The sequence below is a fragment of the Bos javanicus genome, chromosome 16, assembly GCF_032452875.1.
Source record: "Bos javanicus breed banteng chromosome 16, ARS-OSU_banteng_1.0, whole genome shotgun sequence".
Lineage (NCBI taxonomy): Eukaryota > Metazoa > Chordata > Mammalia > Artiodactyla > Bovidae > Bos > Bos javanicus.
In genome coordinates, this window is record NC_083883.1 from 80250706 (window position 1) to 80278230 (window position 27525).

Below are 27525 nucleotides of genomic sequence, written 5' to 3' on the forward strand. Positions count from 1 at the left end.
TCCGCAGGCGCCCGTCCACCTGGAGGCCAGCGGCCCGCCCACCTTGTCAATGGACGCCTTGAGGAAGTTGTCCAGCAGGAGGCGGGCTTCAGCCAGGGAGCAGGAGCTGATGACCACCGACGTGTCCGTGGAGTCCAGCTCCTCCTGGGTGGGGAGGCAGAGGGCACGTCACCCGACTGTTCTGCTGCCCCACCCATGCCCGTGCGGCCCGCCCGGCCCCCAGGCACCTTGGTCTCCTCTAGCTGCACGATGGTGGCCTGGCAGTCGCCAATGCTGTCGTTGATGTAGTCGATGTTCGCCGCCAGCACCTCGATCTCCTCCGCCAGCTCCTGCAGCCCCTTCTCCTCCTCAGGGCTCTCGGCCTGCAGCCGCTCCCGCTTCCTGCGCAGTGCCTCCTGCATGAGGGAAAGCTCCTCCCTTTTCTGGGGAGGCGGGCGAGGCCTCAGGCTGCTGCCCCCCACGCCCGGGGAGTGGTGGGCAGGGGACGGAGGGGTGGGCCCACCTTGATGAGCCGCTCCATGTCGGCCTCCAGGTTGACAATGGTCATCCTCTGCATGACGATGTCCAGAATCCTCCGCTCCAGTGACTGCCACTTGAGCCTCGCAGCCTTGCTGAAGCTCTGGCTGGCCCCCTTCTTCTGGAACTTCTTTCTGGGGGAGGCACAGGCAGAGGGGCCAGAGTGGACCACTCTTAGCCTCTGCACTGTGTGGAGCCCCTCACCTGGAGCCTCTGAGGCCCCACCCCTGGCCCTCAAAGCTCAGGTGCCCGGCCTCCTCACCTGGCAGGGCGGGCACCAGGCACTGTGGGCGCGGAGTGACTCCCCAGGAAGTGGTTGATCTTGCGGTCCCACTGGCGCACGATGCTGGAGACGGAGCGGGCCCCCGACTCGGCCTCGGACGAGGTGGTGCTGGCCGACACCTCGGCCCCCGAGTCCAGCATGGGTGACTTCGGTCCCACTCGGCCTGCCACCCGCTCAGACATGGGCTTGGCCAGACGCCTCAGTGCAGAAACCTAGGGGTCCAGAGGACAGGGGCCCACTGGGCGGGATGCTCCCAGGCTCACAGAAAGGCCCAGCCTGGGGGTGCTAGGTGGGGAGAATACGGGGGCTGCTCCGTCCTGGCCTGGGTTTGGGACGGAGAAAGGGCCAAGGGGTCTTTGACGTGAAATGAACAAAAAAGAGACTTCTCTTTTTAAAAACTGACATCTCGGGCATCCGGACCGGAACCAGCAGCCTTCTCCCCCCCGCCCCCCTGCCCCGGCTTCAGCACCCCCACGGGGTAACCCAGGGTCAGCACTTGGCGGGGGCGAGAGGGGGGCTGCTCTGGGGGCTGGGCAGGGGCCCGCACTCACCTCCTGAGTCTTCCTCCTCAAGACTATTTCCTGCTGCCTCTTTTGGGACTCTAGAGCTCGGATCTGAAACTGGGGGTGAGAAGCGGGTGGAGCCCTCGCTTAAGCCCTGAGCCGGGTCCGCCCCACCGGCTCTGGAGGGCAGCCTTGTGCAGCCAGAAGTCGTGGGGAAAGGGGACCCGGTCTTTGGAGGGGACGTCTCTCGGCCTCTTCTCCCCACCAGGGCAGGGCGAGGAGCCTGGGGCAGAGGGCTGGGCCCCGCGGGCCTCTCTGCAGGCTGGAGGCTGGGGCTGGCGTGCTTGGTTCTGGCTGGCGCGGGGCTCCAGACCCACCTCGGAACCACACGGGAGCAGGCTGGGCGCCCGCAGCCATCCTGCCCTCCCGCGTTTGGCCGCGCTTGCCTCCAAGCACCTCCTCACCGCCGAGGACGGCCTGCCGGGGCCCGGGTGGTCAGGAGGGGCGCCAGTGCACGGGGAGACGGGCTGGGGCCTGGCAGCGCCCTCACCTCCTGCCGCCGCTGCTCCTTCCTGAGCTGCGCGATCTCCCGGGTCCGCTTGGTCTCCACCAGCCGGCGCCGCTGCTGCTCCTCCCGCATCTGCTTCATCAGGGCCACCTGTGTGTGTGGGGGGGGTACGGCTGTGAGGCCGGGGCAGCGCCTCGGGGCCTGTCCCCTACTCTCCACAGAACTTCAAGCCGACCCACCTCCTGGCCAAGCTCCCAAAAGGAACGGCCTTACTGCCAGCCTGGCTGTGCAGGTGTCACCTGCAGCAGGGCCCAGCTCGGCCCCCATGGCTCTGGTCACGGCCCCTGGTGGCCCCACCTGGAGCCACCGCCAGGGCCCGGCCGGTGTGGGCCCAGCCTGCATGGCCGGAGCCAGGTGATCCTGCCTGGATGGAGCTGAGCTGCTGTGGGGTGAGCTCCCAGGCCAGGCTCATGGTGACCGTAAAAACCAGGAGCATGGATGGAGCCCACACGATACACCCAGACCCTCGTAATAGTCATATGAGAGAAGCGGTATCGCTCCTATTTCATAAGCAGGAAACGAGCCTCAGAGAGACTAGATGACTTAAAGTCAAAATCAGCAATGGGTGGCCAGGCTTGTGGTCCGGGTCATTTTGCTTCAAAATCCAGCTCTTACCACAGCCGTGGGGGTGGTACTACAGTGGGTCAGGGCAGGGCAAGCCCCCAAGCACAGAGTCTGGAGCTGAGTTCCTGGCACAGAGGGCATCGTCAGGGCAGCCAGAGGTGACCCGGCATGACGGGGAGCAAGCACCTGGGGCCTGGTGGCACCTCTCCCTCTAGTGCATGGGGTCAGCCCCCTTCCACAAGATGAGGACATGAGAATCGGGCAGGGCGGTCCCTCCGCTACCATTGAAGCCTCAGGCACCCAAGGAACGTCACCAGCCTGCCCCAAGGACAGTCAGGAGAGGACACAGCCCGGCAGGGAGGGAGGCTGGCCGGGAGCTGGTGGCTGTGTTGGGAGGAGCTACAGAGAGGAGGGGGGCCTCCCTGCTGCTGGGCCTGTGGGTCCAGAGTGAATGCTACCCCAAAGGGCTGGGGTTGGCTACAGCGAGCAAGCCTTGGCTGGAAGCGGACCTGAGCCCCACACATGGGGGTCCAGCATGCACCCCAACGTGACAGCCCTCTTCTGGGGTCAGAGCCAGAGCCCAAGACTTCCTGGGGAGGAATGTGTCTTTCAGGACGAAGGCCCATCTGCCCAACTCCGCCTGTGTGGCTGAGCCCCACGGGGGTCATCACAGGGTGGCGGTCTCAGAGCGGCGGGAACACTCCAGGCATGTGACATCAGGACCCGTGGCGGCCCTGCTCTGGGCGTCCCCGCTCCCGAGGGCACCTCCGTGAGCACGGGCGCCCGTCAACTGCAGTGGGAGGGTCCTGGCCTTGGCACCTGTGGCATCTGATCAGAGCCCATGCCTGCAGCCCCGGGTCCTTCTGACGAAACCCTGCACTCCTCCTGGGCACGCCCACTGCGGGAACGGCCCAAGGGTGCTCTTCTCAGCCTCTCCCCCAGGCTCACAAGAACTAAGTGAGCTGAGCAGACCAGGGGCGTCCCTGCTGAAGGGCCGAACAAGCTGAGAGTGAAGCCCAGGAACACGCAGGGACCCTCTGTCCTTCCCACACGTCGTGGGCATTATTACATTAATATCATTTTTCCAGGTTTCAGAGCCACAGGAGGATCCCCCCTCGTAAAGGTCTACAGTGGCGTCACCTCCCCTGAGATGACGGCCGGCCCGCACTGGCCGGGGCACCTGGAGAGGCTTAGCCAGGGAACCTGCAAGCGGACAGAGAGGAAGCAGGCAGACTTCCCCTGGGAACCGCTCCACGAGCTTCAGAGAGTCCCGTAGGGGGACAACCAAGGCCGAGGGCCTCCCTCCTGCCGCCAGAGGGCGCCCGCTGACCAAGTCCGCCGCATCCTCCGCAACCCCGGTCGGCGTCCGCAGGTGGAGGCGGCCCAGACCCAAGGACTCGAGCACTGCGCGTGGACTGGAGATCACCACACTGGTCGGGGCCCCTGGGGGTCCTCGGAGGTCCTGTGCTTTCACCCTGCACAACCTCTAGCTAAGAGGACAAGGTCCAGGAGCAGGACAGTCGAACCAGACAATGCCAAGTGTCAAGATGAGCATCCACGCCGACAGTGGTTATTTTTAACACAGTAAGTGGATTTTTAGGGCTCAGATGGTAAAGAATCTGCTTTCGATGCAGGAGACCTGGGTTCGATCCCGGGGTCGGGAAGATCCCCTGGAGAAGGGAAAGGCTACCCACTCCAGTATCCTTGGCTGGGGAATTCTATGGACTAGAGGAGCCTGGCAGGAGTGGCAAAGAGTCGGACACGACTGAGCAGCTAACACTTTTCTTCACTTTCAAATGGATTTTGAGACTACACTCCGCCTCCCATACCCTCAGCCCGCCCCTTTTGGCCTTCTTCCTTTCGGCCCGGCCCACAAGTCCCGCCCCCAGCCCCACCCTGGCCCCGCATTGACCCCATCCCCGTCCCCTACCTTGGCCTTCGACATCTCGGCCCCGCCCACAACCCCACCTTGGCCCCGCCCCATTTGGCCCTCTTCATCTCGGCCCCGCCCCACCTTGGTCCTCTGCATCTTGGCCCTGCCCCCAGCCACATCTTAGCCCTCAGTTCCCACCTAGGCTGTCTTCATCTTGATCCCACCCTGGCCCCGCATTGGCCCCACCCCCGGCCCCGGCCCCCACCTTGGCCTTCTTCATCTCAGCCACCTCGGCCTGCAGCTTCTTGAGCTCCCTCTCGTAGCGAGACTGGTTCTTGAGCAGCCGCGCGTGCTCCTTCTGCGCGGCCTGTAGCTTCTGCAGGTCCCGGTTCATCTCCCGCAGCCTCTTCTCATAGTCCGCCTTGATCTTGTTAGCCTTCTCCTCTGTGTAGCACTCCATGGTACCTGCGTGCAGTAGGGCAGCGTTGGCGCAGGTCCCCGGGCCCCAGTGCCCTGGGCTCGAACCGGGCCGGGGGGAGGTCTCACTGCGTGATGCGGGTGAGTCACACCCTCCTCAGCCTGTTCCCTCTAGTGAACAAGGAGGGGCTCCATTAGGAGACACCCAAGGACATTCTAGGGACCTTAAAGAAGTGATTCATCCTGAGATCTCTGAGCCCATGCTCGCCAGCTTCCTATGAGGGGCCTGAGGACCAGGTCCACTGGCTCGCTTCTGACCCATGATTGGAGGAGAGGGCTGGACCAGTGGGGAGGGGAAGTGTTAGTAAGAGAAGACAGAGTGACAGGGGTTCTGCCAGAAGAAAAAAGCCTCTCCACTCTTGACCTGATCTGCCAACAGACATGGCAGATTAACAAGTGCAAACCCACCCCTTCACCCAGCAGTCTTCCTCATCTCAGTATCTAACATCGTACTGGAGACATCCTTGGCTCCCGTCTCGTAATCTCCCACCAATCAACCAACAAAGGCCTTTGTCTGCATCCTCAAAATGTATCCATAATCTGACGGCTTCTCACTACCTCCTGCCCGCACCATCGCGCACCAGGACCTTTAGAACAGTTGCCTAGCAGGTCTCAAGTTTCCACTCGCGTTTCCCTGCACAGCAGCTGGAGCGATCTCGTCAGAGTGCTTTCAAAATTTACATCACATGTCTCAAAGCCCCAGCTTCCCACGTCCCTCAGAGAAGAAGGCAGAAGTCCTTAAAATGACTGGCACATCTGGCCATTTCTCTCTGGCCTCCTCTGCTGCTACCGTGCCCTCCCACCATGCCCAGTCATCGGGGCGCCCCAGGGCCTCTTCATCTTCTGCTCCTTCTGCCTGCAATGCTCTTCCCCTCCCTCGTTCTCAGACTCCCGCTTCTCAGCGAGTCTTCCACGACCACCCTTTCCAACACGTCCACCCCCTCCCCAGCACGCCCTGCCTCCTTCCCTGCTGCTTTCTCCAGTGGCACTTGTCACCCCGACATGCTATAGAATCCGCCACTTCCTGCCGTCTGCCTCTCCCCACTAGAGCGCTCGGTGCAACAACTCTGGCGCCTAGAACAACGGCCACTCTGCAAGACTATTCCACGGATGTGTGCTGAGTAGTGAATGTGTGAGTGAGTGAGTGAGTGAATAGTAACAGGATGAACGGGCTGAGAGTGATGTACAGAAGACACATTGTGAGAAGTAGCTTTGTAAACGGAACCAAAGGAAACATCCTAGGAGAGAATTCAGGAAAAGACTGAGGGGTGTCACCTTCCTGTGCCTGGAGATAGAAAGGATTCTAATATGTATGGTGGGGCGGGGCCTCATGGTAAGTGGGGCGGGGCCTCGCGGTGGGTTGGGCGGGGCTCGTGATGGGTGGGGCCTCGCAGGGCAGGGCGGGGCCTCACTGAGGTTCTGCAGCACGCGGTCGCGCTCCAGCTGCGTGTCCCGGATCTTGTTCTGCAGCAGGATCAGCTTCTCCTCGTACTGGTGCTTCAGAGTCTGCAGCCGCCGCTGGCTGTTCTCCAGCTCATCAATCAACTTCTGCTTGATTTCGATCTCGCACGTCAGGTCGGCCAGATCCACCTGATAGTTCACCTCTGTGGGTGCAGAGACACGCTGGCTGAGGTGCTGGGGGCCCGGGTCGAGGGTATGGGGACAGGGCCTTCCTCTGGCCAGCCGTGACCACTCAGTGACCAGCGGCGAGGGGAACTGACTCACCCCACGGTGGGCAGGGGCTGCCTGGTGGGGACACCCTGGAAGAGCAGCCCAGAAGTGCAGGGCTGGGCCCAGGACCAGGGGGCACCAGGCATCTCACCCGCCCCTGCTGAGCCCCAGAAGCTGATGCCCACCCGCTGCGGACGACCCGGGAGCCGGCGGGGCTGCAGAGGGGAGAGGACACAGAGCAGCTGGCAGGACTCTGGGTCAGAGCTGAGGGACACACGGCCCGCTTAGAGGAGTGGGCTTCGGAACAGCCAGGCCTCGGTCCAAGGCCCAGCTCTGCATCCCCCACACCCAGGGGTGGACCACCAACTTTTGTGGGACTGCTCTTCGGTGGTGACCAAGGGAGGGGTCCTAACATGTCCATCCAGGGTGGTCATGTGGACAGGGAGGCTGGGCACGTTCACGGGCTTGAGTTCAGCTCAGAGCCCGGCACCAACACGTGCTCAGTAAGTTTCTGCTTTGATGGGTTGCACGTCTGAGCTCCCGCCTGGACGTCGGACAGCCACTGCCCCGAGCAGTCTCTCTGGGCCCCCGTGGAAGGCAGCTCTGCCTCGGGTCCCCCGCCCGGGACCACGCACCCTTCTCCTCTGGATCAGAGTCGGAGTCCGCCAGGCTTTCCTCGCTGCCCGAGTCCTCGTCCTCGTCTTCTCGGCCATCTTCCTCCTCACAGCCACTCTCCTCTCGCTCCTCGTCCTCCTGGGTGCCAGGCACCGTCAGGAGGGTGGGGAGTGGGGTGGGCCACGGCAGGGGGGCTCTCTCCCCACCCTCTCTCCTGGGAGAGTCCCACCCGGAGAAGCCTCCCACTTGCATCAGCTAACTGCGATGAGGGGCTGAGGGATGGACGTCACTGTGGCAACCAGTCAGATACCGGGAGGCACAGGACCCACTGAAGGCTGACCCGAGCCCTCCCCCACGGTGCACAAGGATGTCTGTGGAGACCCACTTGGGCAGGGACATGGGGGCAGCTTGAGGGGGCGGGTCCCTCACCTCCTCGGCCTCATTGTCATCGGTCTCCTCGCTGTTCTCTTGTTGGAGTTTTGCCCTCTTTTTGAAGGCCTCTTTCTCTGGGCTGCCCAGGAGTGAAGGAGGGACAGGTTAGGGGGCTAACCTGCCTTGAGTGAGTGCGCAGGGTGAGAGCTGGGGTGGGAAGAGTTTCAGGCACTGGGTGGGATTGGGTCCAGCTCTGCAGGGCTCCATTACTCTTCTCTAGCCCCCAGCCCAGAATTAAGCCCGGGTGGGATCCTCCCTCCCCCTCCTCCTCGGGGGGCATCCAGCATTCGGCAGTGGGGGCTTCTGTCCACAGCAGCCTCTCTCGGTGAGTCCCTAGGCCACCTGGGTGCACACGGCCCCTGAGCACGGGGTCCTCGGGCCGCCTGGGGAGAGCTTCCCCTCACCTCTTTCTCCGCTGCCTGATCTCCTTCTTCTTGAGCCGCTCCAGGTCCTGCTTGGCTCGGCGGATGACCTCAGAGGCGTCCTCCATGGAGCTGGCCGGGGCGGCTGGGGACGCGCTCAGGGAGTAGGGGCTCCGGGCCGAGGCCCGTGAGAGGCTGCGGCGCAGGGACTCGTTCATGGCCTCGCTCTCCAGGAGCTTGGTCCTGCGGGGTGGGGGTGGGAGGTGAGCGGCCCTGCCTTCGTCCTGGGCTCCCAAGTGTGCGGGTGTCCACTCACCGCAGCTCCTCGATCTCCCGGATGTAGTTCTGGATCAGAGCACCGATGGCCTCATTGCCGTCTCCTGTGGGGACGCAGGGGGCAGGGACAGTTAAGAAGGTAAGTACAGGGAGGCCCTTTAGCTCCAGGCTGTGGTCTCCTATCAGTGCCCCGAACAGGGCAGAGCACGTGCCCTTGTCCAAGTAGGAGTTTCTATCAGAGAGGGGCTTGTCTGTGGGTGCAGAGACCCCGGTGTGCTGGTAACAGCAAGATTGGAAACAAGCAAATGTCCATCAACAGAGGCTGTTACGGTAAATCACTCATCACCACCACATATGGAACACTATGTGGCTTAAGAGAATTAAGTGGGCTTGTGTGTTTAACACAGCATCATGCGAAGTAAAGCATCACGGACAGTACGTGCGATTGCATTTACAGAGAAAGGAAGAGCCGGCTGCCCTGTGAGCCCCACATCCTGGGCTGGTGTGGGGGCAGGGTGTGGGGGCAGGGGCCCGCCCGCCTGGCGCACCTGACTCACCGGCCTTGGCCAGGAGTAGGTTGGCCTCCTGGCTCATGAGCTGGGTGACGCGGTTGTTGATGGCGTCGATGGCCTCCTGCATGGCCTTCACCCGCAGGCGCAGTGCCCCGTTCTCCTTCTGCAGCAGGGCGTTCTCCCGGAACAGGTCGCTGTAGCCCTCGGCGCCATCCTCCCCAGTCACTCTCTTGCCCTGGGAGCGGCAGGGGGGCAGGAGGGGGGCAGTCAGGGACGGGGTGGGGGGTGGGGGGATCACGAAGCTCTTCCCCATCACCCCCGCCTCTACCCCCGCACAGTAGCCCTGCCAGCTCCCCCTGCCAGCTGTCGTCTCCCAGGGCTCAGAAACCTTTCAGGGCCCCCGTGACAACAGAAAGTCCACATTTCATGACCAGCCATTCCAGACCTTCACAATCTCAACCCACCTCCCTCTCCACTGCTCAGCTTCCTGTCTCCACAAACACTAACCCAAAGGCCAAAACCCAGAGCCGGGGTGGGCACGAATGAGGGCGACAGGTGTAAGGCGGCAGGGCGAGGGGCACCGCAGCACACGGAGCTGCACGCAGCCCAGAAGGGGCCGCCCCTGGACCACTCTGGCCAGCCTGGCGCCACACTGTTAGAGCTTCAACGTTTTAAAGAAAACAGAAATCCCTAATTTTCAGAAAAGTGACAACTACCCCTGCATTCTTTTAAAGCAAAGGGCCAGTCAAACGAAAACCCACTTGTGTGCCAGGTTCGAGCCAGGGGCCGCTGCTTGGTGACTTCTGCCTTAGAATGGGATGCTTCCCCAAAGTACCTCATTTCCCTTCTCTGTTCCTTTGCTCGTGGCCTGTTGGCACCTGAGGACGCCTGCCCCATCTCCTTTTGCTGGTATCTCACTTGTTCCCATAATGAAGGGCTCTCTCCCCTGAGGCCCTCTCTGGCCACCTGAATGAGGGGCCAGCCCTCTCCCCTGCAGCACCCCCAGGTACGCCGGACCACTCGTGTGGGCCCGTCAATTGTCCTCATGGTTCTGTGCTGCAGCCTGAGTCTCCTCTGATCCAACACGGCACATGCGGCAGAATAAAACCCCGCAGAGCACCTGTCTTACACGTGAGACCTGTGCAATCAGGATGTGCACCTCTCTGTCTGACACTGTAAGCCTGAGAGCTCCGACGGTGCTCCGGTCACTCAGTGAGCCTGGCCCTGGCCACCAAGACTGGCATGCGGAGCGTGAGGCCGAACGGGGAGGGGGCGGGGCCCGGGTGGGGCGGGGCCGGAAGGGCGGGGTTTGGAACTGTGAGGGGCGGGGCCTGGGCGGGAGGGGAGGGGGCCTTTGGAGGGGCGGGGCTCTGGGGGGCGGGGCCTGTGGTTGGGGTGGGGCCTTGGAGGGGTGCAGGGTGCGGGCCCTGGGAGGGGGCGGGGCCTACTCACCGCCTTGTATTCCATCAGCTCCATCTGTAGGCGCGCGATCTCGGCCCGCAGCGCGCTGATCTGCTGGCTGGTCTTGTCCTGGTTCACCACCACCTTGTTCTTGATGTTGCGGGCCCGGTTGGCGTATTTGAGCGTGTTGAGCGTCTCCATGAAGTCGCGGTCCGAGGGGCTCACGCAGGCGATCATGATGGTCTGGCTGGGGAGTGCGGGGGTGTGGAATGAAGGTCGAGCGCACAGCCGGCCCGGGGGGCATCACTTCAGAGCAGATCCTGCTCCCGGCTGGGGGCCCTAAGGACCTGGGCAGAGCCTGGGCTGGGGTTCCGCACCACCTGGCCTGGGTTTCCACTCCAACAGTGGTGACCACGGCGAGGCGGCCCCAGGCGGCGGGGGAGGGGGAGGAGGGTTGTGATGCGGCCTCTGCCTCCCCTTCGGCCTCCACCACCTCCTTAGGATACCCCTCCCTGCCGTGCAGACGACGAAGCCGGGTCCGACCGCAGTGGCCGGCAGGCACCTCCAGGCCTGCAGCGCACAGGGCCGGGCGGACCCCTTGTCCGCTGGGCCTTACCGCTCCAACCCGGACACTGGCAGGCCCTGCGCTCCCCCGCCCCCGCCCCTCCCCGGGTGTCGGCGGGTACCTGTTGCCGCCCAGCGAGTCCTGGAGGAGCCGGGTGAGCTTGGAGTCCCGGTAGGGCACGTGCACCACCTTCTTGCTCTGGTCCCCCAGGGCGCTGATCACGTTGCCCAAGGCCAGCTGCGGAGACAGACCGCTGCTCGAGAGGCACCGGGGAAGGACCGAGCCCGGAGGGTGGACCTGGCCCGCTGACCCCAGCAGCCCTCAGGCTCCCCGAGGGTTTAGAGGCAGATGTGAGAGTTGGTGACAGTGGGCAGTCAGGGTCAGGGCAGCGGCCCGCCCCGGCCAGCAGCCGGCCTGAGGCGGGCCTGGGGAGGGTCTGAGGCTGAGCTGTGCTGGCCGCTGCGTGCCTACCAGCCCACAGTTGATGGAGATGCCCTCCTTGGCCCGCTCGCCCGTGGCCCCCGTCCGCTTCAGCCGCTCAGAGCCGGCCAGGTCCACGAAGTGAAACTTGGCAGTGAGTGTCTCGTACTCGCTCGCAGGAGGGGCGCTATCAGGAAGCCCGCTCACGGCCTCGTTCACCTGTGGGGAAGCCAGCCGGCATGGGCCCCTCTGCTCCCAGCCCCTGCCCTCGGGCCCTGGGGGGCAGCGTGGCTGGGGGTGCCTCGCGCACACCGAGCATCAGACTGAGTGCACTGCCTGCTTCTCCCGCACCGAGAGGAAGGCGAGTTTGCAAGCGGCAGGGTGAGCCCGAGCCCGGGTCTGCTGGCCCAGAGCCTGGGCTCCCGCAGCACCACCCTCCCGCCAGCGGGTGTCTGCCCCGGGCTTCTCACCAGGTCGGGCCGGGCGCACATGCGCATTTGACACAGGTGGATGGTGAAGATAGCGTGAGAGCGCGAGCTCTGCACGTTCATCTGGGTGCTGGCCGTGGTGCGGGACAGGGCGCCCTGCTTCAGGCACTGGATCAGCTGCGGAGGGGGCGGACGTCAGGGCCAGTAGCCGCGTGGCCCGGCTCCCCCCACCCTACCCCCCACCGCAGCCCACTGTGGCTCCGCAGGCGCTCACCTCCTCCTGGGAGCTGATGAGGCGGGAGGTAACGCCGGTGGTGTAGATGCTGCCGCTGGCGTCCTCGTGGATCTTGATGTGGGACTTGCGGTGGCGGGCGTCAGGGTCGCGGGCGCTATCGAAGAGGTCGAGGATCTCCTCATTGTAGAGCTGTGCGGGAGGGAGATGGGGCTGGGTGTACGCAAGCATGGCCCGGGGCCCCCCGCCAGCTCTGCTCTGCAGGCACGGAAACCGGCCCTGGGTGGCTCCCTAGCCACCCTGGTCTTCCCGGGGCTCCGGCTTCTGGGCTCTTTCCCCTGGACAGGGCGGGAGCAGCTAAATCCTGGGCAGAGCCCATGGAGGCAGCAATCAGCGCTCCACCCCGGGGTCTGAGGAACCGGTTGGAACAAGAGGACTGAGTCCTCCCGCAGACAGAGGATGTGATGCACCGGGGAGGGGGCGGGGGCGGGGCTCCAAGCGGGGAGGTGGGGCTCAGTGGAGAGCTGCGCTCTGGGGGGTGAGGGATGGAGAGCCACCTGTGACCTGGCCCCCAGTGAGCCTGGGGACACCACTGTGGGAGGCAGCTTGGCTGGGAGTGTCCCCCCATTTCAGATGGTCTCAGCTTTGGAGAGTCCTGTGCTTGAAATCACTGGCAGGGCAAGTTTCATCTGTTGGAATTGTCACCGGGCAGGGAGCTGGGGCGGGCAGCAGGAGGGACGAGCAAGCGGTCAGCGGCCAACAGTGGCCTGTATGTGGGGGGGGGGGGCAGGTCCCAGCCCACGGACATCCGAGGCTTTGATGGCCTTCAAGGGACAGAAATACCCCACAGGAAGGGGAAGAGGAAACGGAAGGCCCTGGTGCAGATGTGGGGCCTTGGTGTCTGTCTGTCAGGACAGACACACAGCAACATTTAATCCCTGTGGGTCACCCTTTGGCCCGGGCTTTCTAGGTGCTGAACTGCTCTTTGGGTCTCTCTATGACAAAAGGATGGAGAAAGGGAAAAACAAAGAGAAGTTTATAGAAATACACAGTGTGGGACACACATACACACAAACATGCACACAAACACACAGATATACACATGCACACACACAAATACACATATGCATATACACAAACACAGATATACACATACACACACAAACACACATATGCGTATACACAAACACAGAGATATACACATACACACAAATACACATATGCATATACACAAATACACAGATATACACAGACACACGTAGAGACATATACAGTGAGGGTGTGCTCAGTCACTCAGCTGTGCGTGACTGTAGCCCCATAGACCATAGTCGCCAGGCTCCTCTGTCCATGGGACTCTTCAGGCAAGAATACTGGAGTGGGTTGCCATTTCCTCCTCCAGGGGATCTTCTTGACCCGGGGATGGAACACATCCATCCATCCATATATATGTATATAGAGACACACACATACACATGCCTGCACACATATACATATAGATACTTATACACGTATAGACACATACCATGTACACACACACACAAAGGCAGACTCTTTCAAAGCGAGAGTCCAGAAGGACGAAGAGCAACTTCCAGCCTAAAGCACAGGCCCCCATGGGGACAGCAGTGCACAAATGCCCGGGAGGGAGCAGGGCTAGAGAGGCGGGGGCAGACAGGGAGACCTGGAGAAGGCTGGGGCCACGTGCTTCCCTCCGAGGACACCCTGGACACGGTCAGAGGCCAGGGCGGCCCCACACCCAGCAACTGCCGCGGGGCCTGGATCCCTGGGACTGACGCTGCCTGGGCCAGGCGGCTGAGAGCAGGAGCCTGGTCACGCTGGGCCTCGTAAGAGGTACCGAGCCCACGGCCCTCCTGGAGACACTTCTGAGAGGTCTCTTGGGAGGCCAGGGATTCCCCTCCCCCGCCCCGGAGCCGCTAGCTGCCTCCCTGGGGCTCAGCACCCTGACCTCCTCCCAGAGACAGGCAGGACCAGAGGCCAGACAGGCCCCCTCTGGAGAACCCTCCTACCCTGGGGTCAGAGAAGACTCCGAGGGTCAGGAAGGACCTCCGCCAGAAAGGGACAGGAGGGCCCAGCGGAGGCCAGGAAGGGTGAGAGCCAGAGTTACTATGAGCCGGGCCTGGGCGTCCTGGTCACCCTAGGGCCCCAGGACTGGGTGCCATCGCGCCCACCAGGTGGCAGAGCTGTAATCCATCCGAGTTTGCAGGGATCCTTCAGGTTCTCCCTGCCTCGAGCCCCTCGGGGGCAGGGAGCCCCTTCAGGGTCCCGCCGGGCGGGCCTCCAGCACCGCGGAGCCGGGGGACGCCTTCCACAGCGGGGACCTCATCCCTGCGGTGCCTCCTCTGCCACCCTGCTGGGAGCCCGGCTCCCGAGTCTTGCCGCCCCCACCCCGCCACCCGCAAGGCCACGGACCTCCAGGAACTGGGCGCTGACTTTGAACTCGGGCCCGGCCACGCCCTGCTCCTGCGCCCGCTGCTTGCGCTCCGCGATGCCCCCGAAGAGGTGCGCGATGGCCCGCGGGATGATGCCCTGCTCCTCCTCCGCTGTGGCCACGTCGAAGCCAGTGCCCATGGTGTACGTCTTCCCCGCCCCCGTCTGTGTCGGCAAAGTTGGGAGAAGGTGTTACCCAGCACCCTGGGGGCGGGCCGCAAGCCCGGGACCCTCCCAGCCTGTCCCTGCCAGCCGATCCTGTCTCAGCCAGCAGCACCTCAGCACCCCCCGACCACAGACAAGACCCCGGCTGCATCCCAGCTACCCCGCGGCCAGCTCTCTGCCCTCAGATGGGGCCGGGCCCGGGTGACCACAGGGGAAGGCGCTCACCTGCCCGTAGGCCAGCACCGTGGCATTGTAGCCCTCGAAGCAGCCCTCCACGAGCTTGCTGACGCAGGTGGAGTAGATCTGCTCCTGCCAGGTGTCCAGGTCGAAGACAAAGTCATAGGTGAAGGCCTTGTCCTTCCCCAGGAGGACCTGGGGCTCCCCGGGGGTGACCGACGTGCAGATGTGGCAGCCCTCAATCTTCTCCTTTGACAGCTGGGGCCGGATCCTGCCCAGGGCGGGGGGCGGGAGGGAGTCCTGGGTCAGACTGGCTGGGGGTGACCCACAGCCACCCTCCTGCCCGTCCGGCTGGCCAGCGTCTGCCCCCAGGCCCCTACTCTCCCACGAGTGGGAGAAGGAAGGAAGCATAGCATGGGAGCAGCTGTGTGAGACCTCCCTAACAGTAACAGTGATGATAATATCAACACTGCTCAAAGCAGCAGCTGTGGGCGTTATTATTCATGCATGCACGCATGTTGGCTGCACTGGGTCTTCGTGGCTGCACATGGGCTTTCCCTAGATGCGGAGTGCAGGCTTCTCACTGCACAGGCTTCTCTTGCGGCGGAGCACAGGGTCTAGGGGCGAGGGCTTCAGGATTGCAGCCCATGGGCTCAGAGTTGGGGCTCGAGGGCTCCATAGCTGTGACACATGGGCACAGTTGCCCCGTGGCATGTGGAATCTCGCCAGAGCATGGATCGAACCGTGTCCCCCGCATTGGCGGGTGGATTCCTAACACGGGACCATAAGGAAGTCCAGCAGCTGCTAACATTTCATGAGCACCCTAGGAATTGAATCTACGTTAAAGGTATTTTACCTAACACGAATTCACGTATTCTTTACCATAAACCTGCAAGGTATGTGTTATTTGCTGGATTTTTACTGAGGAAACAGAGGCTGGGAGAGTCTGACTTTCCCAAGATCGGGCAGCAACAGAACATGCCACGTCCGACTGACCTCAAAGCACACGCTCCTGACGGGTCACGGAGCCCCAGGGTCCGTGTCCCGTAGAGAAGGGGTGGGGAGAAGGCAGGTGGCCCCTCCTGAGAGGCAAAGCCCAGGACCAGCGAGGGAAGGGAGGCCCAGGCCCAGCTGCCCCCCGGGGGGGCTACGTTCCGGAGGAGACCAGTGTCTCTGCCCAGGCCTGCAGGGGTGCAGGGGGTCCCCCCCCCACTCAGGAAGGCCCGCCCCAGATGCGAAGGGAAGTCTCAGGCACGAGCTCCAGTTCCTTTCTGGAAGCCAAGAGGGCTGGACCAGGCAGGACCCTGAGAGCGGGTTGAGGCAAAAGTCAGAGAAGGGCAGGGACCTCCAGCAGGGGCGCCCGCCACAGGAGGGGCCCCATCCCAGGCCCTGGGGCTCCCCAGCACAGAGGAAGAGGAGGGGCCCCAGGGCGAAGTGGGGCACAGCGTGGACAGTGGGCAGGGCTGTCTCCTTCCTCTGCCCCTGCCCCTCTTGCAAGCAGCCGCTGCTGGAGGAGGTCTCCATGGCAACTGAGAGTGAGTCAGTGAGCATGTGCATGGATTGGCAGAGAGCACCTCCCGATGCCTGAATCTCCGGGTGGAGGGGTGCTGTGGGCTCACACAGCCAGCCAGCCCCTCAGCCAGCCTCTCACAATGAGCTGCTTGTCAGCACCCCCGCCCTAAGCCAACATTTACGGAGAGAAGAGAGCATGTGAGGGCTGGCCCGGGGCGCTCCCCCTGCAAAGCCGGCCCCCAAGGGCCATCCTGTCTCAGCCTCAGGCTGCCCAGCCCCGAGGCTCCTCAGAGCCCAGTGAGAAGCCCCCTGAGCCTGCGGCCTGCGTTTGGCTGTGAGGGGGATAAGAGGCTGGGGGCCGGGTGGTGGCCTGGCCTTTCTCCAGGACCGGTCCTCACACCACTGAGGCTGCAGGGGCTGGACACCCACGGAGGTTACCACCCCCCTCCCTGCCCCATCCAGCTGCTGAGGGCCAGGCTGAAGTGAGAGCACAGCTCCCGTCTCCCTCAGACCAGCTTCTGGCTTGGAGAGGTGCTGGGAATCCTCCCCAATCTTCCTGGACCTACAGACCAGACCCTGGACCCGTCAGTAAGATGCCCAGGCCGTGGTGCTCCCACCTGGACCGCTGGTGGCGGCGGCCGACACACAACCACTCCCGAGTGGGACACTTCAGTCCCCGCGGCAGACAAGGAAACAGACGGTGCCAGCCAGGGGCGGGCGTCAGGGGCAGCGGGGTCTGAGCCTGGGCAGGGCGGGTTCCACTCCTCCCTTGTTCCTGTGCTTTGTGCAGCTGAGGGGCAGGGCCCAGCGTGCCCAGGGGAAGGCGGGCAGCAACCTCAAAGGGCACTGGGCAGGGGCCAGGAGCTCAGGCCTGGGGGCCCAGGGTGTCCGGGGCTCCCAGGGGGAACTGGCCGCCTCTAAGGCCTCTCCAGCTTCACTGGCCAGCACCAGCTCCCTGCCATGTGGGTTGCTTGCGATGGGATTTCTGGATCTGGTTCAAATACCATTTAATTACCACAGGCAGATGGCAATGTTGGTGATTGGAGGAAATCGAATCAGGGTCCCTGGAGACAGGAGGAGCCGCAGAGGGGGAGCCATTGCCCTGCCTGGTGGAGCCCATCAGCAAAAAGCCGGCTTCTGCTCCGCCCACCAGGCCCCCAGCCCAAGAGGGCGGCCGGAAGGACATCAGGAGGCAGGGCCTAGAGGAGGGGGCTCCAGGGTTTGAGGGTCCAGGCATTGCAAGGTCAGCAGGCATTCACCCTGGGACCTTTCCCGGTCCAGCGCATTTTGGTGTGGGGTCCTCTGGGGTCAGAGCCAGCCAGGCCCACGCTGGCCCATTCTAGGCACAGTGTCCTTGGCAGGTGCGGATGGGTGAGTACCATCCAGAGAATGGGGTACCAGCTGGGAGCCAGAGGACACGAGCCCAGGATGAGTCACTCACTCCCAAGGCTACCGACCCGGACGGGGCGTGGGGGAGTGTTCGTCCCAGGAACGGGCCATGAACAAGTAACTGGGCATGGGTGCTTTCACGCACCAGCGCTGAGCCAGGCACCTCAGACCGTCTCACTTAAGGGAGGTGGTGTACTAGTGACTTCAACCCACTGTCCAGAGAGGGAAGCTGAGGCTGAGTCCCAGTCAGTACAGGCAAGCCGGGAGTCCGAAGCCCGCAGCTTCTCCACTTCACCAGCTGCCTGGGACACTCAGCGCCCAGACGGATGTATGAACTCCCTGCCCGGCACCACCGAGGGAGCAGGGGGCAGCTGGGCGGGGGCGGCCTGCCACAGCCGACACAGGTCTGGCAGGCTGGACCCGAGCGCTGGGCTTTCGGGGGCCCCCAGTCCAGTGGGCACAGTCGCCTTGGGCTCCTTCCCACCACACCGTGCCCGGGGGAGGGCGCATCCAGGGTGCGTCCAGGGCGCGTCCAAGAGATAAAAGACGGGCCCTTGGCAAGCGCCTGCCCCACCCTCCAGTGGGTCAGCCACCCCTGCTTCCCTGCATCATCAGGACATCTCTTCCCAGTTTCAGCTTTCTAGGAACTCCACGGCCCTTGCCTGCGGCAGCTCCTGACCAGCCTGGCCCCGCCCCAGGCGAAGTCACTTCTGCGGGCGGCCCTGGAGCCCCAGATGAGGGAAGGAGACAGCTTCCGGCTACGCAGGGTGGCAGGATGGCACCCCTGCCAGCGCTGTTCCTCCCTAGGGGCACGGGAGGGCAGGCAGGGATGGGAACCAGGCTCCAGGATCTTCCAAGGGAACCAGGGGCACAGCGTGCGGAGCCAGGGTGAGGCGAGTGAGGTGTTCGCGCCTCGGCTGCAAAATTTAAGGGGGAATGAAAAGACTCCATGATCACGATAAATTATGATTTACTGCACTATTCGGAAAACTCAAACTGGCAAAGTGTGCTGCCTGTTTTTGTCAAACCCAAAAGGGATTTTGTGGACCCCACGGCGGGGGGTCATTTCTGAGCAGAGACACCCCCCCCCACCCGCCTCAGCCCCGGAAACCTTCCCCCTCCCCGCCCTCCCCCAACCTCCCCATCCCTTCTCCCGGCCCTGCAGGGGGAGGGCGGCGCAGGGCCCCACTGAGAAAGGCCCGGAACCTCCCAGAACAGAGCCCGGTCTATCCGCCACTTGGCAACGCGCAGAGGGCCGGGAGGGGCGCAGAGAAGGCCCGGGCTCTCCGGCAGAGGCGTCCAGCCTGGGCCCGCGGTGCCGCCTCTGCGCGCTGTCTAGCGGCGCTACGGCGCCGGGGCTGGGGATTCTAAGAGCCTTTTGTACACTCGGGGCGGAGGGCTTCGGGCGCCCGGGCCGCACCCCACACCGGCTCGTGTCCCCCCAGGCGGGGCACAAGGGCGGCGAGCCCGAGCCCGGGGCTGCGAGAAGCGCTGAGCTCAGCACTTCCCCGGCTCTTCGGGAGCCAGGACAGGGCGGAAGCGGAGGACGGCGGAGCCAGCGAGGAGGCAGGCCCGGGGACGCTGCGCCTGCCAAGGCGGGAGGGTCCCTCCCCCAAAGCCTGGCCAGCGGCGCGCCGCTCCCGACCGGCCTCGGTGATGCCGCACAGAGCCGCCAACCACCCCGCAGGGCTCCGCCCCGCCGCCGGGGGCTGGGGCGGGGTGCGTGGGTGTGGCCGGCTCCAGGTGAACCCCGTCCCACCCGGTTAGCCGGCTCCAGCCCCTCCGTAGGTCTCTAACCGACCCGCCCCCGGGCCTTTATCCCAGGCTCCCACATCCCTTGAAGAAGTCTTCCTTTTCTCCAAGAGGTCGTGGTTTCCTTACTAAGTCATGTCCCACTCTTGCAACCCCATGGACTGTCGCCTGCCAGCCTCCGGCTGTGATATTAAAATAACTAAGAACTGCTCCAGAATCCTAGAAAATTCTTACAGCTGTGGTGTGTACTCTGTGATTCCTGACATCCCTTTTTGCTGGTACCTGGAACCTCCTGGACGCAATTCCTCAGGAGTAGTAACCCCGCACATAAGGAGCAACATGCCTCTCTGCTGGTCACTGGTCACGGTACCTACCACTTTGCACACGATCTAAGGGGGGTTCCTACCACACTTTGCACACAGTCTAAGGGGGTTCCTGCCACACTTTGCACACATTCTAAGCAGGGGGTTCCTACCACACATTGCACATGTTCTAAGGGGGGGGGTCCTACCACACTTTCTGCATTTTCTAAGGGGGAGATTCTTGCCACACTTTGCACACATTCTAAGGTGGATTCCTACCACACTTTTCACACATTCTCAGGGGGGTTCCTACCACACTTTGCACACATTCTAAGGAAGAGGTCCCCCCACAATTTACAAAGAGGGCTCAAAGAGATATTAACTCAGCTTAAGGCCACAGAGCTAACCAGTAGCCAGCTACGTCTTCTAGGAAGCCCATCTTTGCTGGCCATGGGACTGAAGGGTCAGAGCAGGAGGACAACTGGGGAGAACCAGCCTGAAGGCGAGTTGTCACTCGGGGGTCTTCCAGGCTGGAAGACACCCTTGCGGGCCCCACATCCAGGGCCATGAGAAGAACCGCAGCCCCCACCAACGGCCAAGATCACCTCATAACCAGTCCCTTCAGAAACAGCCCAGGGGTGTGAGCCCCTCCTGGACACCCTAATGTCTTTCTGGAATCCTGAATAGGAGCCCGGGGGCCTGGGTGCCTGGAGAAGTGAGAACGCCCAGCACCCTGTCCTGGGGTGGGCTGCCCCCCACGGCTGCCCAGATCCCATGACCCCCTCCTCACGCCACGCCTGGCTCCGTCTGGTGCTGGGCTCTCACAATGTCCAATGTGGAGGAGTGTGTGTGTGGCAGGGGACACAGAGAGGAGCCACAGGACCCCCTGTCTGCCTGGCACAGCGAGGCACTCAGTCATGCAGTGAGCTGCCAGGGGCCAGCTTGGTCCCATCACTGACGGAGCCAGACCAGAGGGGAACTCAGCCACAGAGCGAGGGATTCAGACCAGCTAGCAGCGAGAGGCTCCTGCCTGCAGAGGCTGCGGAGCCCTCGGAAGGGAAGGGGGGGTCTGCAGTCCTCCTCCCTTGGAGTCATGGTCACTGACGCCACCCGAGCCACCTCTGTTAGGACTGGATGCGGTATCTTTTGAGAGCTGATGCGTGGAGCTCCTGTACATGCAGGGACACATGTCACGTGTAAGGACTGCCTCCTTCCTGAGGCTCAGAAGGGAGAATCTGAACAAGCCCGGAGTCACACTCTCCTAATGGTGGAGCTGAAATCCAAACCCAGCCTGACTGTGGCCCGGCCTGCCGCATCCTCTAAGCAGCTCCGGCCCGGAGAGAGGTGGGCCGGGGAAAGATGATCCTGCTGACAGCTGCCAGAGGGCCAGAGCTGCCTGCTGGGGAGCGTTTTCACATTCACAGTGAAGACAGCCGAGGCCGGGGCAGGGGAAGAGGGGACCAGGGACCCAGGAGGCTGCTGCCTCGCAAGAGCACGGCGCCGCCTCCGAGGCAGAGGGAGGAGGTCACGGCGCCGCCTCCGAGGCAGAGGGAGGAGGTCACCCACGTTCGTGGGCATCCTCTCCTCCCCACCCCCTCCCGGGCAGCCTGCCAGCTCCAGGAAGTCGGCTGGAATCGACATCCCTGCTGTCTCACGGGAGTCTGGCTCCCAGACACCCTGGGGCTTCAGCTGACTTAGCCCGTCCTGCAGGGGGTGCGGGGGCAGTCCGCCCTGAAGTAGGGTGGCAGGTCCAGCGTGGGGTGCTGCCCCTCTCAGCTGCAGAGCTGCGGCGTGGGGAGCCCTGTGAGCTCCCAGGCCCTCCCCCAGCCCAGTCCTCCTGAGGCTGCCTCAGGGAAAACACTGGTCTGAACCCCCAAACAAGAAGGCTTTGTACAGCAGGGTCAAAGGACATGGGTTTACGAGGCCAGGCCTGGGGAAAGGGGTCCGCAGCCCCCTCTGCCTGACTTCTGCCCCTGCATGCGTTCCCAGGAGCCCAGGGAGGGCTGCAGACACTCAAGGGGACCCACAGGAAGCCTGGGGTTCAGGACTCCCTCCCTCCCAGGGATGTCCTCCACCTCTTGCTCTCTCAGTTCGTCCCAGGGTCCTGGCCACTGACTTCTGCGGAATGCCCCGGCAGGCCGTCCAGAGGGGAAGGGCGTGGGGTGTCTCATCTACACCCCCAAGGCATCGGGGTCTCAGCTGGGCCCGCTCCCCCAGAAAGGCTGAAGGAGGCCTGGGGGAGGAGGCGGGTGGGGAGAAGCTGGAGCGTGGGTGCGAGGAGGGGCGGGGGGCGGGGTGTGTGGTCCCTATCCTGAACTGCCCACTACCCCCTCTGCAGTCCACCCCGCAGGCCCAGCTTTGGGGCCTAGGAGGGGGTGTCCCCAGCCCAGGAAAGCCCACGCAGCTGTGCCCCAGCCTTGCCGGCTGGTCTGCCCCACCCCCACCCCGCCCTGGGGCATCTGGCAGGGGTTTCCCATGACCTCCTGGGAGACGCTGCAGAGCCCCGAGCTGTGCTGGCATCCGGGTCTGGGAGGGCCGCTCGCGGGGACTGAGCCCTGGGGACGGTCGCATGCTGGGGAATGCACAGCAACAGGTGTCGGCCTGCGCTCCCGCCAGCCCCCGACCCCAGTCCCCAGGGGCCCTTCCCGGCTCGACCCAGGCACCGTGGGCTTCCACCCCGCACGGCAGAGGGACAGGGGCTCGGGCGTCTGGGGGTCCGGGGATGGTGAACCACGGCCCTGCATCCCTTCCACACCCAGAGCAGCGAGGGCAGGGCAGGGGTGCCCCTGGGGACGGACACCTGCCGCAGGCCCCACAAACGCCCACCAAGCTCCACCGCCCACCCCCCGGGACAGAGGAGCAGCCCCCGGGCCCAGGCCGCCAACCCAGCCAGTCCCAGCCCCAGCCCGCAGCCTCTCAGGGCCCCCATTCCTCCTAGGGGGCTGCTTGTCTAGAGGGTGAAGCAAGCGATAGAGAAGCCCAAGGTGGAGAGGGCCTGCGAGGACACAGGCGGAGACGTGGCTGTTGGGGAGCTGCCCTGCAGGGCGGTGAGGTGGCCCTCGGGCAGGAAAGCGGCGTCCAAGGGCAGCTGTGTGGAGCTCAGGAAAGGCAGGGGGGCGGCTCCCACCAGGGTGGGCAGAGAGCCCCACATCCAGGAGCGCGTGGAGACAGGCGGCTTGTGCCCAGCCCTGAGTGCCTCCCCACGCGCCTTCCCACGTTCACAGTCACAGCCACGACCTGCCCGAAGCATCAGAGCAAATGGAGGCGCGGGGATGCTGGCAAAGCGCCAGTTAGCAGCCAGAGCAGGCTGCGTGGAGCGGGGCCTGGGGAGCGAGGCTGCCCTGGGCTCACGGTCAGAGGCCTGTTTCACCGCGGTGAGCCTGTGCCCGTCTCCACGGTGGGGTGGCACCTGGCACCTGACTCCCGCGGGCCTGCGTGGGACGAGAAGATGCGACGCCTGGGGCTCAGCGAGTGGGCAGGAAGTGACCGCGCCCAGGCCCCCCAGCCCAGCGCTTCCTCCGCTGCCTGCTGCCTGCGGTCCATCACCAACCAGTCCCAGGGCTCCAGGTGAATTCTTTTCACCGCAGTCACTGAGGCTTAACCAGTGAGACACCTCCGAGGCACGCGTTCAGCAAGTGCTTATTCCTGTTCACATTTTCTTCACACTCAGCTCCTCCAGAGTCAGCCTTTAAGGACTGTCCACCTTCCACTGCACCCAGAACACTGCTCCTCACAGGAGGACATGCCAGAACAGCCCGCTGATCCCATTGTACAGGGAGGAAAAACTGAGGCCCAGGAGAAACAGAAATGGGGCCCCAGCCCGGCCCTCTGTCCCCGGAGCCGCTGTGGGAAGGAGGGTGCCAGGCACATGTCACTTCTGTCACTTCCTCAGCCCCTGCCCCCCACCTCCGCGCGGTCTTCAAAAGCTGACAGCCAATCAGGCGGGCTGGCTCGGGCAGAGGGTGGGGGGCATGCTTCCGGGGCCTGCGGTTACTACACTGCACTTCCTGGTGATGACATCAGCCCTGTTTCTGCAGCAGGAGACCGCCACCAAGACTCTAGGGTCCCCACCAGCCCCAGGAGGCCCTGCCTGCGCCCTTTTCCCGGGCCTGGGTCCCCACCAGCCCCAGGAGGCCCTGCCTGCGCCCTTTTCCCGGGCCTGGGTGTCCACCACCCCCAGGAGGCCCTGCCTGCGCCCTTTTCCCGGGTCTGGGTGTCCACCACCCTCAGGAGGCCCTGCCTGCGCCCTTTTCCCGGGTCTGGGTGTCCACCACCCCCAGGAGGCCCTGCCTGCGCCCTTTTCCCGGGCCTGGGTGTCCACCACCCCCAGGAGGCCCTGCCTGCGCCCTTTTCCCGGGTTTGGGTCCCCACCACCCCCAGGAGGCCCTGCCTGCGCCCTTTTCCCGGGTTTGGGTCCCCACCACCCCCAGGAGGCCCTGCCTGCGCCCTTTTCCCGGGTCTGGGAACCAGACAGCAGGGACTCTAGTTGGTCCTGGCTGGCCTTGGACTCTGTTGGAGGAAGGGCGGGGAGGAGACGCTGAAGACACCGCCTCCCCACCCCACTCAGTTTTTTCTGTCTTATCTTTGTCCCAAGCCACCAATTCTCTTGATTCAAAATTTTAGACAGACGCTGACTGAGACTCCAGAGCAGCCTGGAGCCAGGGGAATAACTGCAGCTAGAGAGCCCAAGGACAGAGCAGGGCGGGTGGTCCCTGGGTGCCTGGCTGGCGTCCCCAGCCCTGTTCCAGCCCAGGTCTGACCCTGCAGTGTCCAGGGATGGATGCCCAGGGAACCCAGGGAGCCCCCAGCCCCGCCCCAGCAGACTAAGGACAGAAGCTTAAGGAAACCAGGGAAGGATAAGGGGGTGGGGTGGCCAGGCCTCCCCTCGTGCTGGGGGCTCAGAGCTGGAGGCTTAAAAGGGTCTTAAATAAACGCACCCTGTGACTCGGCTTCCTTCCCCCACCTCAACTTTGCCAACCAGCATTTCTTAATAGCCGCCCCTTCCCCTTCTCCCGCGACTAGTTAGGCCTGCATTTCTGCAACCTGGAGCAGGTCTGCGCTCCCCATCACCCCCCTCCCAGGTAGAGACTGGCCTTAGCCAGCCTCAGAGCTGAGAGAGTTCTTATCGGACAAGGGGATTAAAGGATAAATGGATCACAGGGCAGGCTGGAGGGGCTGGCCTGGGAGTCTCGGTGCAGAGTTAAGGGGCAGAGGGCCAGCTTCCAGGGTGGCCTGGGGCTGGGGGCAGGGGGCTGGAGTTCTGCTTACATCTAGACCTTCTTCCTTTACCCACAGCTCCAGGTCCTGAAAGCTGCCCTCTCTGGTCTGACCCTTCCATGGCCTTCCCTGCAGCTCTACAGACAAGCCAGCTTTGATCCTTATCCGGAGATTACAGTGCCAGGAGCCCCAGGCCTGGCACTTCTTACCTAATCTAGTGGCCCCTGGACCCTTACACACACACACACACACATGTCAGACCATGTCTGCCCCATTCCTGGCCTCCCTGTCTCAAGAGTCGGACCCTGGACTTGCCATAAGTCATTCTCACGGGGACACAGTTAGATATGAGAAAGGGCAACCAGGCTAGGCCCCTGGCAGTTCCAGATCCTTGGCTCTTCCCAGCAGTGGTCAACACTGCTCCAGCCCGCCACCCAGTCCTTCAAGTGGGACCACAGATTTCCGAGGGTGGGCTTGACGGGGGGGGTAGAAGGGGACCCCCAAAGAAAGGAGAAGTCTCCCTGCAGCCCCCAGTGGTGCCATCTGCTCCCCCTCCCAGCCTCGGTCCTAGTCCAGTACCGTCCTCAGCTCTGATTATAAGCTGGGCTCTGTCCAGGCATTGTCTGCCCTCCACAGCCAGCTGCCCATCCCAGTCTGGCGTGTGCACTGGGGCCGGAGTGGGAGGGGAGGGGTGGGCGGGGGCGGGGCCCTCCCCATCCAGGGAGCCCTGAAGGTCTGGCTCTGGAGGTGTTCCAGCCCCTCACCCTCCCTCCAGGCCAGTGGCAGAGGCAAGGAGTGGGGACACCCAGATCCCACCAGGCAGTCTCAGTGGAGGCAGAGACGACGCCGGTCACGGGAGGGGAGCATGGGCGGGCAAGATGCTCCAGGTGGAAAGAGTCCCGGGAAGCTCCTGCCACTGGCGGCGGTGGGGAGAGAACACCAGCTCTTCCTTGGCTGAACAGGTGCCAAGGCCACGGGCTTGGCCACACCTCCGCACCCCTGGTCTAGCCTGGGGGCCCTGACGAGGTGGGGCTGGGGGCTCGGTTTGGCTCTCTAGGGTGAGATGGAGTCCAAAGGAAAGCTGCCTCCTTCCCAGCCCTGGTCCAGTTTCCTTTCATGACGCGCCCAGACTCCCACTCCGCTGCAGCTGTCTTATTGACATTGCCACTCCCCCCACCATGCCCCTGGCCCTCACCCTCAGCCCCATAGGATCCTGCTGCAAAGAGCCCCGCCCCGCCAGCCCACCAGGCATCTTTGGGGCTCCTCTTTGTCTCGGGCTGTCCAGGGCCAGCGAGTCTGTGCCAGTGATGCTCCGAGAGCAGCCAGCAGTCCAGGGGGAGGGCACGCTGGTCTCCCTCCCTCCACTCCAGACTGTGATCAGCGGTCCCCTGACCCTCTCCACTGCAGAGGGCTAGCCAGGTGGCTGGGGTTGGGGGGTGGGTAGCAGCACCTGCCCTGGGGTGTTTTCCACAGTCTTCTCGGAGTGACTGCCCTGGAATTCTGGAATCTGGGTCACCTACAACCCAGGGAAGTCAGAGACCTTTCTCAGACCCACCCTAGACCCAGACTCAAACTCGCACCCTCATCACATAGGGCTGGGTGATGCTCTCCACCCTCCCTGTGTTGGTGATGGGTCCCAGGCTGGCACTCTCCCACCAACGGATTGTCTCAAAGAGCTAAACCCAAATCAAGAACAGGGAGGGTGACATGGCGCGGAGGGTCCCCACCTAACACAAAGAACACAGCTCCATTGTGCCCTGTCCTCTGCCCACCTCGCTTCTGCCAGGATGTGCCTCAAAGTCCCAGGCAGGTCCACGTGGCCCTCCCCCGGCTCAGTTCTGTCTGAGGGCCTGAGGATGGGGCATCAGGGTCACCGCAGCCTGCCCTCTGAGAGGAGAACCCCTGACACCCCTCCTCTGTCCCCAGCCCAGCCGCTCTAGGGGCAGGGCCAGCAGGGATCGCTCCAGAGCCGCTGCCTCCCTACGGGCCAAGGCCCCATTCCAGCCCTTCCACTCCGTCCTTTCGACGATCTTTGTCTGCGGAGCCGGCCAGGGCGGCGTGCTGCCTACCCGGCAGTGCGGAGAGCGCAGGATCAGCGGGCTGGGTGGATGCGGGGAAATGTCCCCCACCCAGTGTCCCCGCGTGAGACTGCAGCCCGTGGGGGGGAGGGGGGCAAAGAGGAAACACACAGACGCTCCCTCCCGGGCCCGGGCTGGGTGTGAAATACCGGATTTCCTTGTTTATTCGATTTTCTGATCATTAAGGGCTCCCGAGAGGGGCCCGAAATCACCACCCAAACAAAGCCCCTCCTGCCGCCCGCGGGGACGCCGCTCCCCCGGGGGCCCGGCCAGCGCGCGGCGCCCTCCAGCGCGGCCGGCTGGGCTTCCGCGGGCGCGGGCTGCCGGTGGAGCGGCGCCCTCTGGACCCCCGGACCCCCGCCCCGTGCCCACGCGAGACAAAGCCGAGCTCTCCGCGCACGCGCCCCGGTCACCCGTCCTACCTGACGGCCACCTTGACGCAGCAGTCCCCCTGACCGGCCATGGCGCTGCAGTGCCGGGGCCCGCGTCGATCAGGGGCGGGGGCCTGGGGGCCGATGCCCGGGGCGACGGCGGCGGCCGCGGCTGCAGAGGGCGGGGGCGCTGCGGGCGGGGGCTGCGGCTCCTGGAGGTGACATGCTCGCGGGCGGCCCGCGGAGGGCTCACCCGCGGCCGGCTGAGGGCCCCCGGGGCTGGGCCCGCGCGCCCCCTCGCGCCATCGGGCGGCGGCGCGGGGCCAGTGGACAGCCGGGGCGCGACGGTCTCCCCACCGCGCGGCTCCCGCGCGCGCACCTCGGGCCGCGCCGCGCCTCCTGCCGCCGCGCGAACAAAG

The 27525-nt window shown here is 64.0% G+C and overlaps 1 protein-coding gene across 4 annotated transcripts in view; it reads right to left on the reverse strand.

Annotated features, from left to right (window-relative positions):
• The window catches only part of KIF21B (kinesin family member 21B), a 45020-nt gene extending 17495 nt beyond the window's left edge, over window positions 1–27525 (reverse strand). For all 4 annotated transcript variants that reach the window (XM_061383736.1, XM_061383735.1, XM_061383734.1 and 1 more), the window contains exons 1-21: window positions 27158–27525; window positions 14534–14756; window positions 14126–14308; window positions 11741–11890; window positions 11509–11643; window positions 11090–11257; window positions 10740–10855; window positions 10105–10300; window positions 8698–8887; window positions 8181–8244; window positions 7907–8107; window positions 7500–7581; window positions 7091–7208; window positions 6197–6388; window positions 4573–4772; window positions 1853–1960; window positions 1351–1419; window positions 779–1011; window positions 503–650; window positions 228–422; window positions 43–144 (exon numbers count right to left, since the gene is read on the reverse strand). In XM_061383736.1, the coding sequence (XP_061239720.1) occupies window positions 43–144; window positions 228–422; window positions 503–650; window positions 779–1011; window positions 1351–1419; window positions 1853–1960; window positions 4573–4772; window positions 6197–6388; window positions 7091–7208; window positions 7500–7581; window positions 7907–8107; window positions 8181–8244; window positions 8698–8887; window positions 10105–10300; window positions 10740–10855; window positions 11090–11257; window positions 11509–11643; window positions 11741–11890; window positions 14126–14308; window positions 14534–14756; window positions 27158–27198 (3114 nt within the window). In that variant the 5' untranslated portion in view covers window positions 27199–27525. The remainder of the gene's footprint in view (window positions 1–42; window positions 145–227; window positions 423–502; window positions 651–778; window positions 1012–1350; window positions 1420–1852; window positions 1961–4572; window positions 4773–6196; window positions 6389–7090; window positions 7209–7499; window positions 7582–7906; window positions 8108–8180; window positions 8245–8697; window positions 8888–10104; window positions 10301–10739; window positions 10856–11089; window positions 11258–11508; window positions 11644–11740; window positions 11891–14125; window positions 14309–14533; window positions 14757–27157) is intronic.